Source organism: Quercus lobata, chromosome 8 (assembly GCF_001633185.2).
Source record: "Quercus lobata isolate SW786 chromosome 8, ValleyOak3.0 Primary Assembly, whole genome shotgun sequence".
Classification (NCBI taxonomy): Eukaryota; Viridiplantae; Streptophyta; class Magnoliopsida; order Fagales; family Fagaceae; genus Quercus; species Quercus lobata.
The window spans coordinates 41,384,006-41,402,934 of record NC_044911.1 but is presented as its reverse complement, the minus strand read 5'-3'; the positions used below and the strand labels follow the sequence as shown (position 1 = coordinate 41,402,934).

General features: G+C 32.9%; 2 protein-coding genes across 5 annotated transcripts; one reads left to right on the top strand and one right to left on the bottom strand.

Annotated features, from left to right (window-relative positions):
* Positions 1-2,760: 2,760 nt before the first annotated feature.
* LOC115957354 lies at positions 2,761-7,548 on the top strand. 4 transcript variants are annotated; one of them, XM_031075575.1, is made up of 7 exons: positions 2,761-2,927; positions 3,318-3,362; positions 5,096-5,273; positions 5,644-6,394; positions 6,477-6,584; positions 6,740-6,912; positions 6,985-7,548. In XM_031075575.1, exons 3-7 carry the CDS (start codon positions 5,178-5,180, stop codon positions 7,171-7,173), a joined length of 1,317 nt encoding a protein of 438 aa, XP_030931435.1. In that variant the 5' UTR covers positions 2,761-2,927; positions 3,318-3,362; positions 5,096-5,177; the 3' UTR covers positions 7,174-7,548. The 4 variants fall into 4 exon arrangements, with proteins under 4 accessions (XP_030931435.1, XP_030931434.1, XP_030931437.1 ...); XM_031075574.1 differs by lacking the exon at positions 3,318-3,362; XM_031075577.1 differs by lacking the exons at positions 2,761-2,927; positions 3,318-3,362 and adding an exon at positions 2,959-3,028.
* Positions 7,549-8,534: 986 nt separating this feature from the next.
* Positions 8,535-11,415, bottom strand: LOC115955055 (protein trichome birefringence-like 42). The gene is made up of 4 exons (XM_031073092.1): positions 10,918-11,415; positions 10,629-10,809; positions 10,280-10,458; positions 8,535-9,127 (listed from the first exon to the last, which is right to left on the bottom strand). The coding sequence occupies exons 1-4, from the start codon at positions 11,331-11,333 to the stop codon at positions 8,629-8,631; spliced, it is 1,275 nt and encodes a 424-aa protein (XP_030928952.1). The 5' UTR covers positions 11,334-11,415; the 3' UTR covers positions 8,535-8,628.
* Between the last annotated feature and the right edge of the window lie 7,514 nt (positions 11,416-18,929).

Genomic DNA, 18,929 nt, shown 5'->3' with positions numbered 1-18,929 from the left:
CCTTTTTTTCTGTATATATGATGATCTTGTTCTCTCTCTCTCACTCATTGTTCTTAGTTTCCAATTTCTATGTCCTTATCGGTTCTTGCTCTATACTCCATTTCTATTTGATTTGTTTGAATGTTATTGGATTATTCTCTGAAACCTTCTTATGTTTAAGACAAAAAGGACAAAAAGAAGCGTAAGTTATAGAATGCAACTGAATATTGTGTGCCAGGGCTACTAGGACTTCAGTGCATAATGAAGGGAAAGACAGCAAGGATGAATTGATCAAAACTAGCTAATGGTACTTCTTAAGCAGATACGTAATAAGTATAAAGGATTCCAATGGAAAACATTCAGCAAAGAAAAAAAAAAAAAAAAAAAAATTCCCATGGCAAACAAATTTGCTCAAGCTTAGCTCCAGTTGTATTGACTATTGGGCATGAGTGTATTGTACCCGATGATGGAATGGCAATATCTACACTATACTAGTTGCCTTAGATTGTTATTCCATTTCTATTATTATTAGGATTACTCAACAACTTTGATGAGGTCAAATGCTTGGAGAACAGGAAGGGAGAAAAGAAAAGAAAAGAAAAGAAAAGAAAAGGCATAAATGTGAAATATCATTCGACGAAGCACATAAATCTTGCGAAGATGACGTGATGTGGGATGCATGTGAATATAGATGCAAAATGCTTTTGTGCTTTCATGGAGTATAAGCCATGTCTTCAAAAGAGTATAATTCTTATATACACCCATACACATCGCTCTTGTTAAATTATCTTTTGCTTTTTTAAATTGAAAAATTGCCTGACTAATTAATTTCTTCACCTGCATAAAGCTCTGTTGGGAAAGGGAAACTAATTAGCCAAAGGAATTAGACGATTTGTACAACTGTCTATTATCCGAGTTTCTTGCTTCAAAGCTAAAACAGCATCATACTTTAATGCTTACTACAAGATTTTGTGTTTATAAATTCCTACTCTTTAAGATTTTGTTTTTATAATTCAAATGCACAAATATCCTTCCTGCATTTGGATACTTAAATTTGGATTTTGATTTGAATTTGAATTTTAAAGTGATGAATTTGAAATACCTTAATTCCAAATCTATAAATATTGAAGTCTTATGGAATTCTAAAATTCTATGAATTTAAAAGTTATTTCAAATTCAAAGATTTGAAACTAATGTTGGATTTGTCAAATGACTCAAATCTAACTCTTTGACCAATTTTTAACTATCCAAATAAGGTATTTGAATTTTGATCACCCAAATCGAAATCCATGTGCTCAAATCTTGACATCCAAACACACCTTGCCCTTGAATGGGTAAAAGACGCATGAAAATAGTTTAGTTTCAAACTAATTTGGAGTTATCTTATTCTAATCCACTATGTGACGATTATTTTAGTCGCATGACTTTTTAAGGAGTTGTTTGACTTGTTTAGATAATACACATAGATATCTTATAAATCGCCATATAATGAGTTGAGAGAGATTCAACCAAAGGTTTGAAGTTAAACTTTTTCCATTGGTCTTTTACACATTTTTGTGTTAAAAAGAACTCATGTTGTGAAAATGTGACATTTTAGTTTAGCTTCCAATTTTTGGCCTTTTCCTCATCTTTTACTAAATAAACAACAAAAATTCACCCAATTTTTTTATTTTTTTTTATAATTTAACTTTTATCTTTTTATCTCACCTTTAACAAATAAACTACCAAAAATTATGGGATGCGGAACTCTTAATAATAATAATAATATGTTTGTTTGTTCTTTTTTTTTTTTTTGAGAGAGTTTCAACCTATGACGTCTACTCTTAATGATAGCTCATTATCATTCGACCAAGACACCAATCAGTTTTTGGTGTACGCGGAGATTGAACCCCAGATTTTTTATACAACTATCAGAAATTTTACCAGTTGAGTTAACTGTAACTCACATAATAATATGTTTGTTTAAATGTTCCTGATGTGGTTTATAAGCTTATATTGTAAAAGAAAGACAAAGTTAAAATTTATTACTAATTTTGAATAAAAATAAAAGGTCATGCAAAACAAAGTAGAAGTATGTTAATAAATAGAGAAATACTATGATCACAATATTTTCACAACAAATACTAGGTGGCAAGTTGTTAATGACTGATATTGAGGAAAAAAAAGGTAATTTCAAAATTTGTTCAAATTAAAACTAGTAACAATCTGTCACCTAAGATTTATCGGGAAAATATTGTGAATGTAGTAGTTTTCAAATAAATATGATCGATAAATATCTTAATTAATTTTTTGTGATTGGTGAGACATTATTTATAGATAAGATATGTAATGCCCTTAACATTATTCCCAAAAAAAAAAAAAAAAAAAAAAAAAAAAAAAAAAAAAAAACATAACTTACCAAAAACAAATTATAGAAAGGAGTTGACCAGACAAAAAAAGAAAAGAAGTGGGGGAAAAGAAATCCAAAAACACAAAAATAAATCATGATCAAGTTTAGACTCTAAACAAAGAAAAGCTGAATTAAACCTAAAATAAACAAGAATGAGAGGACCCCACCCACCGGAAAAGTGAAAACGAATTGGAAAGGCCTACCAATATATTTTGGCCCCTTTACTTCTCTATCTTAATATTTTTTTGAAGGATTTGCCTATCCTAATTTTCTTAAAAAGACACGTGTCAATCTTACAGGACTTCAAGAAGCCCAAGTGAACTGTGTCTATACGTTTTCTCTCTCTCTCTCTCTCTCTCTCTCCTAGACATTGTATTTCCATTTGTTTTAAAACAAAACTCTTTCTCTCTCCTAGACATAGTATTTCTATTTTTTTTAAAACGCTTTGTTTCTATTATTTTGTTTGGTCCTATAAAAACTGAACTGAATTTGGGTTTTATGCAAAATCTCTGTCAGGCTTTTGGCTTGTGGCCTGGGTTTTCGCCATCTCTCACAACACGTAAGTTTTGAAGCTTCAATTTCAGCTAAATAAGGAAAAGGGTTTCTAATTTTTTGATCATATTTCCTTTGTTTCATTCAAAATCCAGTCTTGCATATCATGTAAGCTATAATCCTGTTACTGAAATTTTCATGTGCTTTACTTTTTTTTATCTGTTGAAACAACTTTTGTTTTTTGTTGGTGGACTTATTTTGATCATCATGTCTAAACATAGCTGAAGATGAGATTAAAAAAAAAAAAAGTATGTTGTTTTGGTTCTGGTTTTTGGGTAATTAGTCTTATTTATATTGGTGAAGAAAATTTGGAATTTTGGGGGTGAAGTGGTTGACCTTCCGGTTTGAATTTGTTAAATTACTTGAAGGGTTTGATGATCGGAGGTTTTGTTTTCAGGTGGGTGTTCTTGGTGAATGAGCTTTCATGTACAGTTTTTCCATGGTTGGTTGAATTTTTCATGAAAAAAGATATGCTATTTGTTCTTTTTTTTTTCTTTTAATTTTGTTTGAATGAATGCTAATATTGTTTCGAGATAATAATGATCGGATATGAGACATCAACAGTCCTCTTGCATGGTGATGTAATAAACGTCTGCCCCACAAATTTCTTTATAAACCCTTTTCATGTATCTGCCCTACTGCAAAAGAATGAATATCTCATAAGGTTTAGTGTTTTGGGCTTTGCAAATTTGCAGCAAGTCTAAAGTTTTGAACTTGCATTCTTTAAAGCACTTATGAGGCATCTTGATTATAGCTAATGGCATGATACCTCATCATTTTGGCTAAAGTTTTGAGCTTTCAATCTTTAAGGAATTTATGAGGCATCCTGATTTTTATTTTTATTTTTTATTTTTTAATAATAATCAAGGCATCCTGATTAAGAGCAATGGCATGATATCTGATCATTTTGGTTGGCTTCTTATGCAAGTGATCCTTGCAAATAGTTATTAGCATCAACTTTTGGGAGTCTTTTTGTTGTTTAGAACATGTTTTATTTTATTTTGTGAGACAAATGGTCAAGCGATTTATTTTGAACTTAATTAGGCTGAAACTTGGCCTGTCTGGTGGAATTGCAATGTTGGTCCATTTGATACCAATTTTTTAGAGCCAAGATGTCAAGATTAATATTTGTTGTCATTTTTAATCACCAAGTGACTTACAATGGATTGTATATATAATATCAGCCTTATCAGTGGATGGTGCCATCAGAAAACCTTATTAAAAGGATTATTGTTCTTATATATATATATATATATCAAAAGAGTAAAAGTAAAAGGATTGATGTTACCTTGAATACAATTAGCTATCCCTTCCCACATGCTAGTGTTACATTCATGCAACTTATTGGTGGATTTTATATGTGATATCAGGGGATGGTGCCCTCATTAACAAACTTAATTAAAAGCATTAATGTTACCTTGAATATACAGTAAGCTATCTCTGCATCCCTGTCAGCTAGTGTTGCATGTCTTGACTATTGCTTCACTCCTGTGGGTAAGTTTATACCCATACGAGCTCAAAATGTTTCCTTGAGAATCATATCTAATTGATATGGTTTCACTTAGAGAATTACTGATTTGTTTTAATTTTATACGACTTGTTGCAAAATTTCAAACTTTGTGGGTCATCTATGAAAATTCTATTAGTTGTTCTGAACATAGCAATCCCAGTTAAATGTGTTGCCTTTTATGGATTAGCTGATATTTGAACACAGTTATTGTGGTTCTGTTTTCAGTAACCATTGTGACTTTTTTCTATGCACTATGATTTTCAATCTGAAGTTGCATACTTTTCCTTTGCAACTGGAAATTTGGTAGACCTGTTAATATTTTTTTGTTGGCAAGATTCTTACAATTTGTTCTGCTGGTTGTCCACTTTATGTCAGCTGGGTCTTTATGAAAATGGTTGCTACCGCCTACATGTATCTAATGCTTTCCTAAAGTTCTCAAATTCTATTTTTTCCTTTTTTGTTATACACTTCAGACTATGAATTAGGTTTATATAGTGCACTTTTTCATGATAAGATATTTTATTATTATTATTATTTTTTTGGTTAATGGTAATCACATATTTCTGTGGTTAGATTATCATAGTTCACTGAGCAGAACATGATTAATTCATTTCTTTTTAGCTTCAACTATGTTTCATCTAATTTTCCTGTTGTTTGTCTTGCAGTGTGACCTGAAAGAATTGTAACCTTTTCATTACCACACTATAGTGGAAGAAGTCCAAAAACCTGTTCCAACAAAGTTTATGCATGATCACAATGGATGCAAAAGGTATAAAATGGGTTGGGAACATATATCAAAAGTTTGAAGCTATGTGCTTGGAGGTGGAAGAAATAATGTACCAGGTATGTCTTTTTGGATAATTAGCCTTTAGCTGTCCCCCACATTCTGAGTTCCAATTATGACTCTTAAGAACTAGCAGCTTATCAGCAGCAGTAGTCCCTTACTCCTATGACTGCTGCTTGTAAAAGTACTGCTGCTACTTCCAGACCAATCCTTTATACTTTGACCATAATTGACTTGATCTTCATATGATTCTTTTCTTTAGTATTCGTTTGTCAAGAGAGTTGATCTATGATCATCTGTATGAGATCGCTTGTATCCATTTATCATGGATATGTTTGAGTCAACTGTCTTCATCTGAACTGGTGGGCTTGCTAGTTTCATTCCTCCCTGAACATTAAGGTTATTATTATCTTTATTGTTTTGGAACAGGACACTGTCAAATATGTTGAGGATCAGGTTCAGAATGTTGGGGCAACTGTTAAAAGGTTCTATTCAGATGTCGTGCAAGATTTTACTCCCCCATCCTCAGAGGATCCTGTGAAAGTGCCAGCCTCTGAATTACCTGGAGAACGCTATTCTGATGTTGGGATCTATAGAAGGCGAAAAGTAGGTATGAAAAAAGATCCTCTGAGGGTTGATGTTGGGAAACAAGCTGAGGATTCAAAAGTAATTTCTGGTATGAATAAAAATGTGGGCTGTGCAAGATCTCTTCATGCTGTTCGTGATGTAGATAATTTGTGCCAACTATCTTCTGGGGATTCTGTGAAAGGAACTTGCTCTGAGGCATTTTCAGGACATCATAGGGATGGGAATATCTATAACAAGTCAAACCTTGGTATCCAAGAAATTCCAGAAAATAACAAACTGCCACAGACTGAAATGTCAGGGGAAATTGCACCTATAAATGACGTGGGCAGAGCATCATCAGAACTCTCAAATCAAAATCAGGGGGCTTCATGTGACCAGACAGTTACAGTTTCAGCCCCTGCTTTGGTTGAAGTTGGAAGGTTTGACTCCATAGCAGAAAGTTGTAATGAGGTTGAAAATGCAAGTGAACATATAAATGATGACTCAATGCATAGTGCATCATCTGATATGACTTTTTTGGTTGACTCTGTTGGAAATGAAGGAAAAGAAATGAGACCTCCATCCTCTGATGGCCTCTCAGATGAGTCAAATGGTGACTATTTCCTTGTTCATAATTGGCTGTTGTTTTTCTTCCCATTTGCTGGTTTCTTTCTTTTGACTAATGGTTTTTGCAGCTGCGGACATTTGTACAAACAATGGGGCGATTTCTCTTTTTGGTTCCTCGCTGGATTTAGTACAGTACAATGAAGTTGCTGATAAGGAGGTTTTTGTGTCTCATCCAGGTATTATTACATTTCATCTGGACGCTTTATATGAATCTTCTCCTCCTTGTTATTAAGATAAGGAGGAAGAGTTTGTTGATGTTGTTGAAAATGGATCAATGAGGCATCTCGATCTGTTTCATATTGCTTATTTTTACATGTTACAAAATTTGCAGGAAGATCAGATGACTGGAGTTTGGAGGCACTTGAGAGTAGTACTGTTTCTGAACAGGGAGTGGAGACCACCCAACAAGATGCTAAGGTAAAGCTTGAGGAAACCTGTATTCTTGTGGATGGAGATGAACTTCATTTTGTTCCTCACAAGGAAGGCAAACGCAGGCCGTACAAGGTACTCTCTCTCGCTATGTGTATGTGTGTGTATGTGTGTAATTGCTTCTAATTGCACATTTTTCTTTTTCAGAAAAAGATTCAGGAAGCCTTTTCTTCAAGAATAAGGTCGGCAAGGAAGCATGAGTATGAGCAGCTGGCAGTTTGGCATGGGTCTGATGGAAAAATAAGTAAAGCAACGGCTGAGAGTTCAACGCCTCTGGTGAACAGGAAGAAAACCACAACTAATGATTTCAATGAAACTGAGTGGGAGCTTCTCTAGATACAAAAGTATTTACTTTGTAAATAATTAGTGACTGCTTATGCAGCCTCCTATTGCAAGCTAAAAAGGTGATTAAGGTGCTGTGCTCGACATTCAATGTGGCAGCCATTCTACCTCTTATATAAGTTACATGAAGTGGGTAAAATGGTTTTAAAAAAAGGGAAAAAGGACCTAGCATTATGGTGATGAAATTTATGAAATAAATTATAATTACCAACTACCAACTACCAACTACCCCATGTGTAGGGTTAAAAGCAGGTCTATTTACTTTACAAATATGATGTGCAAACGTTTGCTCTGTGCTTATGCTCAGCATTGTTAGTAAATACTCCTTCATATTTAATGAAAGTGTTCTACCAAAATCGACTTATTTCATATGTTGGTCATGCTACTTAGTGAGATTTAGATTTTATGTGTTACCCTGGTTAGAGGAAGCACATGTTGTGGATTCTTGGATTTGGCTATTATAGAGGGTAGCAATTGGTCAAGCATATTAATAGGTGCACTATATATAAATATTTTCTCAGCAAGCTCAACAGTTTGTTTTTATAGTTTATACCATACTATAGGCTCATCTTGGAGAAACTGTGAAGTAGAGAAGTAATGCTCTTCGTCATTCACTTCCAGCTACTGGCACTGAAGTGGGAGTGTTAATACTTCCCTATGCACAGACTACTCTCGGTCTTAAACATCTCACTATTGTTTCTCATATGTTTTTACATTTTCAAGTAGTGCTACCTTATTTGAATCAGGGATTACTAAAGAGACAAATATGGGATTGCTTATAGCATTTAATGAATATTCAACTATGAAATCGGTTTCATTTCAAATTTAGCTGGGATTCCAATTGAAGATTGTAAATGATGTCATTTACGACACAAGTAGTTGGTTCCAAAGCCAAATAGTTGAAAAGTTTGTGTCCTTTATCCCTTATCCTTCAAACTTCTGTTAAGGCATATATATATATATATATATATATATATATAGATTGAGAAAAACCAATAAAAACATTATTTACCTACTTTGGGTAGATGGGTGAGTAAAACATTTCATTAATGTTCCAGGGAACCAATTCAAACTTTGGGTAGTACTGGTTTAGACTTTTCCCAAACTGCTGTTGACAAATTTGCGTTACTGGCTTGATCTATGAGTTTATGTTCAGTACGAGACCTTACCATAATGATTGCCATTATCAACATTTTCGGTGGATGGGTCATCAGGTTATCAAAGCTCGATATCAGAATGGTTCGGAAACAAGTTCACATATTACCCAGATTGGCACTAAACGAGTGGTAAAATTAAATTAAAAAAAAATAAAATAAAATTGTAGCACCGCTGAAAACTAATTCAATAGGTGTGAATTGCAAACAATTCAATTCTCTTTTAAGAATTTCTATTTTCCACATTTGAAAATAATTTTTTCAAGCAAACAATTCAAGATCAAACAATTAGATGTTAAGAAATAGAAATATCTCTGGACTTGTCTAAGACCATAGATGCATACACTAGCCTGTTCCATGTATCCGGCAATCCAGGCAAACACCAGTGGCTGCAATCGGCATAAGTCAACGGATCACTTCGTTGTGTTACTGTCAACAGCTTCCCTTGCCTCGATGTGTAGATTGATGGATGTGCATCTCTTCGATATTGAGATAGATTTGTGATGTTCAAGTACCTCGCTGGTTTGCTCATTCTGCCAATTGTTCTCTCAACAATCTCTACCAATGACTTGGGAAATGTTGCAACATAGGACTCATCCATGATGTGTTTGGTTTCATTGTAACACCACTGATCCTCTTTGTGTTCTGGTGATATGCTTCGGAAAAATACCTTGGTATTGTTCATGTCCACATTCTTATCAATCCAATGAGCCCAAGTTTTCATGGCTGTCTCCAATGCTAATTCGTTCTCCATCTTCCTCACTACTTTTCCTCTATACAAAAAATAATTCAACCTGCAAATGTCTTTCAAATTAGATATAGTGCCCGTTTGTTTGCACTTTCAAATGACAAAAAACACTTTTTACTTCAAAGTTCAAAATGCGGTGAGTATTAAAAAGCTGTTTTAGCAAGAAAGTTTCTTTTTTAAAAAGTGCAAGATCCCCAAAAAGCCAAAGGACCTTGGCTAGTTTTTGCAAAAAAGTCACTTCAACTTTCAGGAATTGTTGGTTCAATTACCAAATTGCTCACTTGTTTTATTAAAAACCCAACTTTACCCTTTGAAACCCCTTCAAACCATCATGCCAGAACAGATAACACCATATTCAATAAGACAAAAACATTATTAAAATAGTGATATTGATATTATTAAAAATAGATAACATTATTAAAGTAAGACACATAACATACTTGGTTTAAAATTTTTAGAATAACAAATAATTGATGCTAAAAAAAAACTAACATTATTAAAATAATACCAATAATAGTAATAGTAATAACAAATAATTATGACAATAATATATTTATTATTATTATTATTAAGTAACTTTTTTTTTTTGAGTAAGTATTATGAAGTAGTTGATTTAAAAATGAAATAAACTCCCTTATATATATATTGTTCTTTTTGGTAATTTACCACTCAAATCATCACTTTTATAAGTGCTAGCCAAACACTTAGTTTTTTCAAAAAATACTTTTTAATAGTTTTTACCAAACATTCAGTTTTTTCAAAAAACCCAATTTCATATCGCACTTTTTGAAAACCCTACATTTTCAAAAAACCCAGTTTCAAAAAGCTAAACCAAACTCACCCATAGCAACAAAATTTTTTTTCCCATGTTCATGGCATAAGACTAAGCTTTGCAGATTCAAATTTCAATTTGAAGTTTAAATAATTAAGCGGCAGCTTATGGAGTTTCATTTTGAAGTTTAAATAATGATTCAGCAGTTGAGGAAAGATTAGGATAAATAAAAGATCAAAGAATATTTGAATTCTTTTCAAATTGTATTCAGATAAGATTCGGTTCCTATTATTTAGGATTAGTTGTGGTGAGGTAACGAGGTTATCTCATGTTTGAAATATTAGCTATTTGTGAACGTTTAAACAGAATTAGAAATTGGATTCAACAACAATGTCATAATAATTCTCACAAGATTATAAAGCTTACTCTTTGAGTTTCCCCTTCCACCAGTGACCAGTATTAAATACCATTATATCAGCACCACGCCATTTACTTGCTGAGGATGAAATTTTTTCTAGCTTTAGAGTTTTAGTACCACGTTTTTGGTTTTCTACCAAGTCTACTAGAAAGGGGCTCCAATAGAACTCCACGGAACAATTATAGACCTGTCGCATATTTTTCATCTTCTTAAGAATTCAGCTATCATAAAGAGGCTTATGAACCACACTAAGAGCAATCAATGATAAACTCCGGTCTCTCTTAAAAAAAAAAATGATAAACGCTGGTGCTATTGAAATACTCAGAAGAGACAGATATGATGAAACAGTCCTCTTACCTTTGCTCTAATAACCTTGTAGAAACCATTTGTCTCTTGAACATGGGCTTCTGAAGAAGGATTAGGAATGGAAGAGTAAAGAAGGCAAGCCAGAGATTCCCACATGTTTCTGTTGAGTGAGTCTCCAACTATAATCACTCTCTTCCCTCTAAGTCTCTCTAACATGTCTGTACCATTGAACCTTAAAAAAAAACAAAAAAACAAAAAAAAAAAAAACCTTGTCAAATATGAATGAACTTGCATATATTGAAGTAAAAACAGAGTTGAAGTTGGAAAGCTTTTGACTTACTTGGGAATTTCACACCCCTTTGCTTCCCAACTCCAATTTTCATATTCAAAATCAGGCCTTCCATTCCTTTGGCAACTAACTTGATCACTAAGAAATGGACACTGTGATCCCTTATACAAAGGACTGTCTTTCGGAGCATAAGTCCATTTCCCATCAAAGATATTGCAGCTATGTTCTTCCTCTTTTGTCTCTTTTTCATGTTCACTGATGTTTGATGGTTGTGAAAAAATCATGCTTGCTGCTGGCTGCTGAGCCGAGTCATTTGATGATGTTATTGACGAGGCTATGCTTTGAACACCTGATAGTTTTTCGATTTCATCGCCCTGATTTAGACAGAAGAGCAGAATGATGCAGCTTAATAAGCTTACAAATATGCAGAACATCCATTTGTCATTGATAGTGGAACTGATCTCCATGGCTGCACTGATACTATTTCTCTATAGTTCAAGGCAGGTTTATGGTTTGTCTGGTTCCAAGTTTCAAAATGACCAAGTGATTATATTCATCCAACCACGACATGGGTGGTTTCCAATCTTTATCAATTGATTGCTATTGCTATAAAATTATTGTAAAACTTGTTAATGAGTTTGGTTAAGGATACTGATGTGATTTTAGTGCTTAATTAGGGACAGATATGGTAACAAAATTGTGTGTAAAATGTGAATAATATAGCCAGGCCTTCTCAATGCAATTGACTTGGAACTTTGAGTCTTTGACTATTTAAGTGGCAAGTGTTAACTACTAACTAGTGACTAGTTCTATTGTACTAACTACGGAAGCAGAAGTATGTATAAGATGCTTTAGGTAAAGCAGTCTCACTTGATTCCATATTAGGTAGGTCATAGGTGGTGGTAGATATAACAAAACAAATTTGACACCATACATGGTTTCATTTTTCAACTTTAAATTAGAGGAGGATTATTAATTATCGATTTATCATTACTTTTAAAAATTGTTTTCAGATTTTTTTTTTTTTTTTGGTGACTAACATGTACATTTCTTCAAGCTTAGACAATGGACATGTGCCTCATAAATAGATTGACATATACGATGCAATTTAATTAAACACCTCAAAAATAAGAATTAAAGACTATAGGAACTTTTCCACCCTTATGGGTGGTAGTTGAGATTCTTGGCTCGAGGGGTAAAGTTGACCCTCTATTAGGACTTGATAATTTGTTTAACTTTCAGTAGCGTATTAAAGTATTAGTTGTATGTCTCAAAAGCATGATAACTACTCCTTTTATTGTATTCTTTTCCTGGGTAAAAAAAATCATAGCGGATTATTATATCTGACTTCATTATCCTTATATTACTATGTGTGGAAAACTGTAAGCAGGCCATGGGTCCAATTTTCCAACTGCAATGAAATTAGGTAAATTTAATAATGGGGTTGAAAATCTCTCTAAAAAAAGAAAAAAAGAAAAAGAAAAAAAAAGAAGAAGAAGGTAAATTTGATAATGGGATCAATAATTTGATTTCATATCCATTCTTAACAAAATTTGGTTAGGATTAATGCCATTGATTTCATGAGGTTGTTTCACTGAGAAATTGCAGCCAAAAATTAATCAACCAACAAAAAATTCGTTCAACCAGTTATAACTCTCTTTTTTTTGGGGGTGTTGAATCAACCAGTTATTGCCTGGTTTAAAGGTTACATGGTTTCTCAATTTGAATGAATTGGATACAAATAGAAATAACCTCATGAACTGCATTTGGTGGTTCCACAGTTCCACTCTTTGAAATTCAATTTATTTGTTTCCTCTTTCTTTTTTCTTTATTTATTTATTTTTTGGTGGTATTGGTAATGATTCCTAGTTTACTTTACATTTATTGGTGCATAGATATACAATAATTTGGGAATACAATAATAATGTGCTCCATTTTCTCATATGAATACTGGTTTTAAACTCAAAATATTGTATATATACACAATAAATAGATATGACATTGACAAATATTAGAGGAAGTGACAGTTTAATCTTTTGGGGGAAGTCAAATTCTTTATTATTTTTTTTCTTTCTTTCCTTTGCAAATCATGGACAAACTTTAAAGGCATAACATATGTTGCATTAAAGATACTAGAAAATACCATATTTATCACTATCAAGTATCAAATGGCTGTAATAATTATAATGACACATACAATTCATAATATTCATTGCTATAGTTACACATACCTACCTTCGACTTCCTATTGAAAGTGTGCAATAAACTCCGAATCTTTTCAGTTTTCAGCATCACATCACTTTGATTTCTTGTTATGAATAGGGATGAACGGTGTATGAACAAAAATGGTTTTGGGGTTCTGTTTTGAAAATGGCAACGATGTATGACAGACAATGAAAGAGAGGACTGTCATGTCATGCAAATTACTTATCACATTTCTTTCTGCTCAGTAACAAGCTAGGTACTGGAAATTTGGTAGTACAAACTGAGTGTAACTGCAAATTATGACTATTTGAAGACCAGGAACAAGCACCTAGTTGATTGAAGAAAGACTTTAAAAATTCAAATGAAAAGGCAAAAACATTTTAAAATCTGTGTCTTTTTCCTCTTTGTTCTATTTGTTTCATCTTATTTTATTAAAAAAAAATCAGCTTTTACGAAGCAAGGAAATGTTGGCTTCTTTGTACCAATGGCCAAGTGACAAATTCAAAACTGGGAATATACTCAACTCAGGGATTGGAAAAAGAATTTCTGATAATTATCGAGTAGGCAATAATTAATTCCTAAAGAATGATGAAATCAATGATGTCCAAGGCAGTTGTTACACCTTGTTAATTTTTGAGATGTACGTAGTCTCCTATTTCACACACATTAGGTAATTATTAAAAAAAAAAAAAATGCTTGAGATAACACCATAACAAATTATAAATTGTTTTAAAGTTTAAACGGATAAGAAGTGATAAATTTAACCATCCACATTAAATGTTTAAAAATACAAAAAATTTAGTTTGTTATCAAAAAATCAAATGGAAAGGCTGAGAATTTCACAAGTTATTTAAAAATTGCTGCCAAATTTTGCAAAAATTTGAATCCAAGAAAATTGTACCCATATAAATATATAACCACTAAAGTTATAAATATATAACCACTAAATAACCACTAAAGTTGAAAAGAAGTGTCATAAATATACCAAACTTCCAAAGTACATTAATTTCATACTCCTTTTTGGCATTTTGGTATTTTCTATTTTAGTAGTGGGTTTTATTAATTAAGTTCATGGGAAGACTTAATAATCGTATAAAAGAAGAGAGTACATAAGATTGTATAATTTTCTAAGAAAGTGTAATCTTAACCTTTCTATAATTGCCTGTTGTAAACCATGCTAACTATTTCAAGATTGTGTCATCCTAAATTCCTAATAGTAGGGATATGTTGAGTAATAATGCTAACACTAATCACAACTTTAATTACAATTAAGTATTAAGCAAAATGAACCTTTTAAGTAACCACTTGTGCCAAACGCATTACTAATAAAATATAAAACGTAGTTACACAGAAATACAACAAAAATATATGACTATGCTTTTTCCTTATAAACAAAACAGATATATGAGAAATAATGCAAGATAAGAAGAACCTAAATTCAAGAAACAAATCACCAGAAAGGTTTTGTCAATATTTATAAACAAAATCGTTTAAAATTACACGGAAGACTGTCCGAATTAATGTGCCTAAATGGAAAATCCAATAAGAAATTGTTTCAATATCTTACATCTCCATATATATTGGGCAAACTTTGCCATAGCATGTACAGCTAATTGGTTTGCGCAAGCTTGAAAGTTGAAAGAGAGGTCCCAAAACAACCTCATAATTATATTCCACTCACAAGATTCTCAAAATTGGTCCCGTTCTCTGCATTATCTACGGTTGCCTTATGCACCACACTAGAGTCACCTTCAACTTCAAGTATCAAAAGCGTAAAGCCGAAGTGTGGAATATATAAATATATATATATATATATATATATTGATGTTTAAGTCATGGTTTTGATGTATTAGGATGACAAATCCTTCTCATAATGTAGAATATACATTGAAGAGTTATCTTGTGTGTAAAACATTACTTACAATTTAGGCATATATTTCAAGTACCTGTTTTTGCTGCCACAACCGAGCATGCATTGTCCTGTTACATGCATATATTACCACTTACATAACAACATGTTCAAACCAAATGACTTCATTTTTCCTTCTGATGATTTTTTTATTTTTTGATTTTTGATTTGTTTTTTGTTGCATAAAAAGGGAGTAATATTTAAACAAACTGTTTAATTACAACACAAAAAGTAAAGATTTTAGCAAACAGTTCACAACAAAGGGATTCTAGTATAGTTCTAAAAATAAGTAGCAGCCAAAAAGTTGGAAGTTGGAACAGTTGAACCTTTCCTGTTTCTTTGCTCCCCTAGCTATTTGTCAAAGAGTAGCTAACAAGAAGGCCGTTTCTACTATTAGCTTCCTATAAACTATAAAGCATCTACCCTATGCTAGGCTTAAATCATACCTTAATTAAATATCACATGATTCGGAGATTAAGCTACTAGTCTATCCTAGGTGTGCAACGAGAATCCTATATATTATTCATTTTCCATTCGAATTCATAATAAGACAAGGGAATTTGGTTATAGATTAGGTGAGGGAATAAAACATTTTGTGTGGCTAAACTATTATGCATACATTTCGATCCATAAAAAAAATAACAATTTAAGTGGCACTTGTATTTTCCACAACCAGGCCCATGATGCTTGAGGGAATTGGAAAATTTGGTTATGTTTGTAGGCAAACTTGGCTGAACAAAATCTGCCTGAGTTATGACCCCAATTTTGGTAGTCAGGCAATTGGGGGTGACTCGGGGTAGAGGGTAAGGAAGCAACATTTGTTCCAACTCGAATGGTAACACAAAGGACAACAAATGAAGGGCCTAAGTCATATAGTTTCAAACTTTCATCAAATTCCCTGACCCTAGATTAGAGACCTAAGGGATCACATGGAAGCCAATTATCAGACCAAAAGAAGATGTTAGTACCATCTCCTGCATTCCATATAGGTCCTTCGCAGTAGGTTTTGGCCATAAATGATTACTTTTCAAGAGTGTAAACTATTATTAGACTTATTTATTAATAGAAAAAGAGTAATAGTCTTCATTTTTATATTCATGATGAATCTTACTAATTAAATTCAAGATTGAATTTATTATAAATGTGAGATAAAAGAGCACTAGGTTACCATAATTTGGAAGTATATAATAATTTTCTATAAAAAGGCATATTTGGGAAATGATTTGTAACTAGAACCCAAGAAACCGAATTGCTAATAGACGGAACTACATGATATTCGGCCTAAAGTTCAAAAAAATCTATGGATGGAGCTAGGACTCTTAAGCCACTAGTCCAATTGCCAAGCAGGTCAAAGCGGGCCCATAATTTTGGCCCTAACCTATATACGAATGACATAGGCCTAGCCTAGGTCACATTCATTTCCTTTGCCCAAGGCCCCAAGCATTTTAGTAGGCTCATCTAAATGCCTCTGATTGCTTTTCTTTTATTAATATATATATATTTTTTTTTAAAAAGACCTATCTAAATGCTTATAATTCGTTTCTCCCTTGTTCCAAACTGTTTGCCCTGCCTAGAAAATTTAACTATTTAAGAAAAATACATTAAATCCTTCTCAAAAAATGAAGAAAGAAAAAAAAATCATTAAATGTCTTATTTCTTTAAAAATAGTAAGTTAAAGGTTTCCTAAATTACCATTAAATAAATTTATCAAAAATTTTAAAAACTATGGATATAAAAATAAAAATAAAAATCCTTTAAACAATTTTTAAAGTTATTGTCGATTACAAACTCTATTATTGTACTACTCTTACAATTACAAACTTGTAAATTACAAATTTATCTTCAAATTTAAATTATCTAGCCGCCAAGCTTAATTTAAATTCAATTTTTATCTTTAATCTAAAATAGAGCAAGTTTAAGCCGAAATTCAAATCAATATAGGAGGGGCAGTAGCTGCTTATACAGGAGAAAACACTCCTTAAAAAAGGGCGGAATGAAAATCCGGGGTTTAGAGAGCAAAGGATTAATGTATCACAAATTTCCTCATAGTGTTCAGCTACGTACTAATATGCATGTTAATCAATTGAGCTCAGCCATTAGATAATTTAAAAGCTTGTTTGATATTCTAAAAAAAAAAAACTTGTTTGAGGCCTAACAGATAAGAAGATTTAAGGGAATTAAACCATTATAAATACAATTAGAATCATGCCACATTTTTTCTTTCTTTCTTTTTTAGCCCATGCCAACAATTTTTAAAATAACTAAAAATGGGAAATCAATACTAATGGCTTAAACGGAAATATATACAATTCTACAAATTCATTGACCTAATAGAAAATACATAAATAATGGCCATGTCAAATGAAAAATGTGGGGCCCAATAATTTAAGGACCAAGCCCAATTGCTCCTGGAAAATCCGAAGGCCCAATCCGAGGAGAGCTGTGGCCCAAGCTCTACAGTGCAGAGCACAAAACAATTTTTGGAAGGCAGCCGAGGACAGTTTGGTCCTCGGCAGATCCTGAATCCCACCGAAATGAAGGGATAAAACTGGTATAGGGACGAATTTGTAAGGAGATCCAAAATATCTTGGGGAAGTTATCCTTACTACCCTTCCGGATAAGACCCAACACATGACAGAGCCGTACTCTGCAGCCTTATCAACCATACCCAACAATTCTGGGATTAGACTGATGGGACAAATATCAGTCTTGTAAAGATTGACCCTACACGTGGACGAAAGACAATGAACACGGACGAGTATAAAAGAAGAAAGTAAATAAATCTGAAAGGGATCCCATCCCACCGGAGAAAGAAAGATCACATGGGGGAGAACATCTCAACAACACCGGACTTCACTGAAGAAAGTCCGTCGTTGGATAACCAGGGTAAGGCCTCAATGGTCCTCGGATCAACTCCGAGGAGTCCCATCCCATAGGGTGCGACGTCTTAGGGCTTAAATGTTCAGGCCCAACTCCTTTTTCTACCTGAATTCCTCTAAAGCCAGGATCGGACATCGCCCCGTGATCAACGGCTAGCTTTTCAAGCCCACTCTCTACAAATCATATTGTGAGGGATCTTTCGTACGCGAGCCCAACATCCTTATTGGGCCGCCAGAGAATCGTGTCCTTACAAAAAATATAATATTTCTTTCGAATAAAAGAACTCAGCATATTTAGGGATGTGGGGTTCTAACTAATTGTTTTTGTTTTGAATTTTGATAATTTTTTATCCAAAAGACTAGTTCAAAATGAAACTATATACATTTCCTTTAAAATTAGTTTTAACTTTGATTATTTTAAATATACATTGCCTCAAAAATGAAGTTTTTAAAATTTTGGTGTTATCTCATTGATAGTCCTACCAATTTTTTTTTTTTTTTTTGAGAAATAATTACAACATGTTGCTAACCCCGCAGCTTGAACTCTTTCCACCTAGCTAGACCCCCAAACACTTTATACATGAGAAAGTATCAATTCAGCTACAAGGCCTTTAGCGTACCAAATCTATTTTTAAGTTTGAAATTTGAAATTTGAAATGAATGTTAACTAAACTTATGATATGATAGACAAACTTGAAATGAAATAAAATCAATTTGAAACCCACTATCAACAGGTTTTAACAACTTGGGACTCATCCCTTTACCAGGCTGAGATGATGGGGTCCGAATCAATCAAAAGGCTCATTAATTTGAGTTAATTCTTTAATATGTAATAACGGAATTAAAATGGAAGAAAAACGAAATTAAGATATATATGTTTGCAAAGTAAATGAACTCAAGGAAAAACTGTCACTAATAGAACTTAAATTAATAACTGGAAGCAAGTCTTGAATACGTTTTCCATTACTCTCTCTATATATATAGATATGCTGGGCACTCAAAAATCATAGCCATCTCCATTGTAAAACATTACATTTTCACTTGGAGAACATATTGAGTGGTTGAAGACA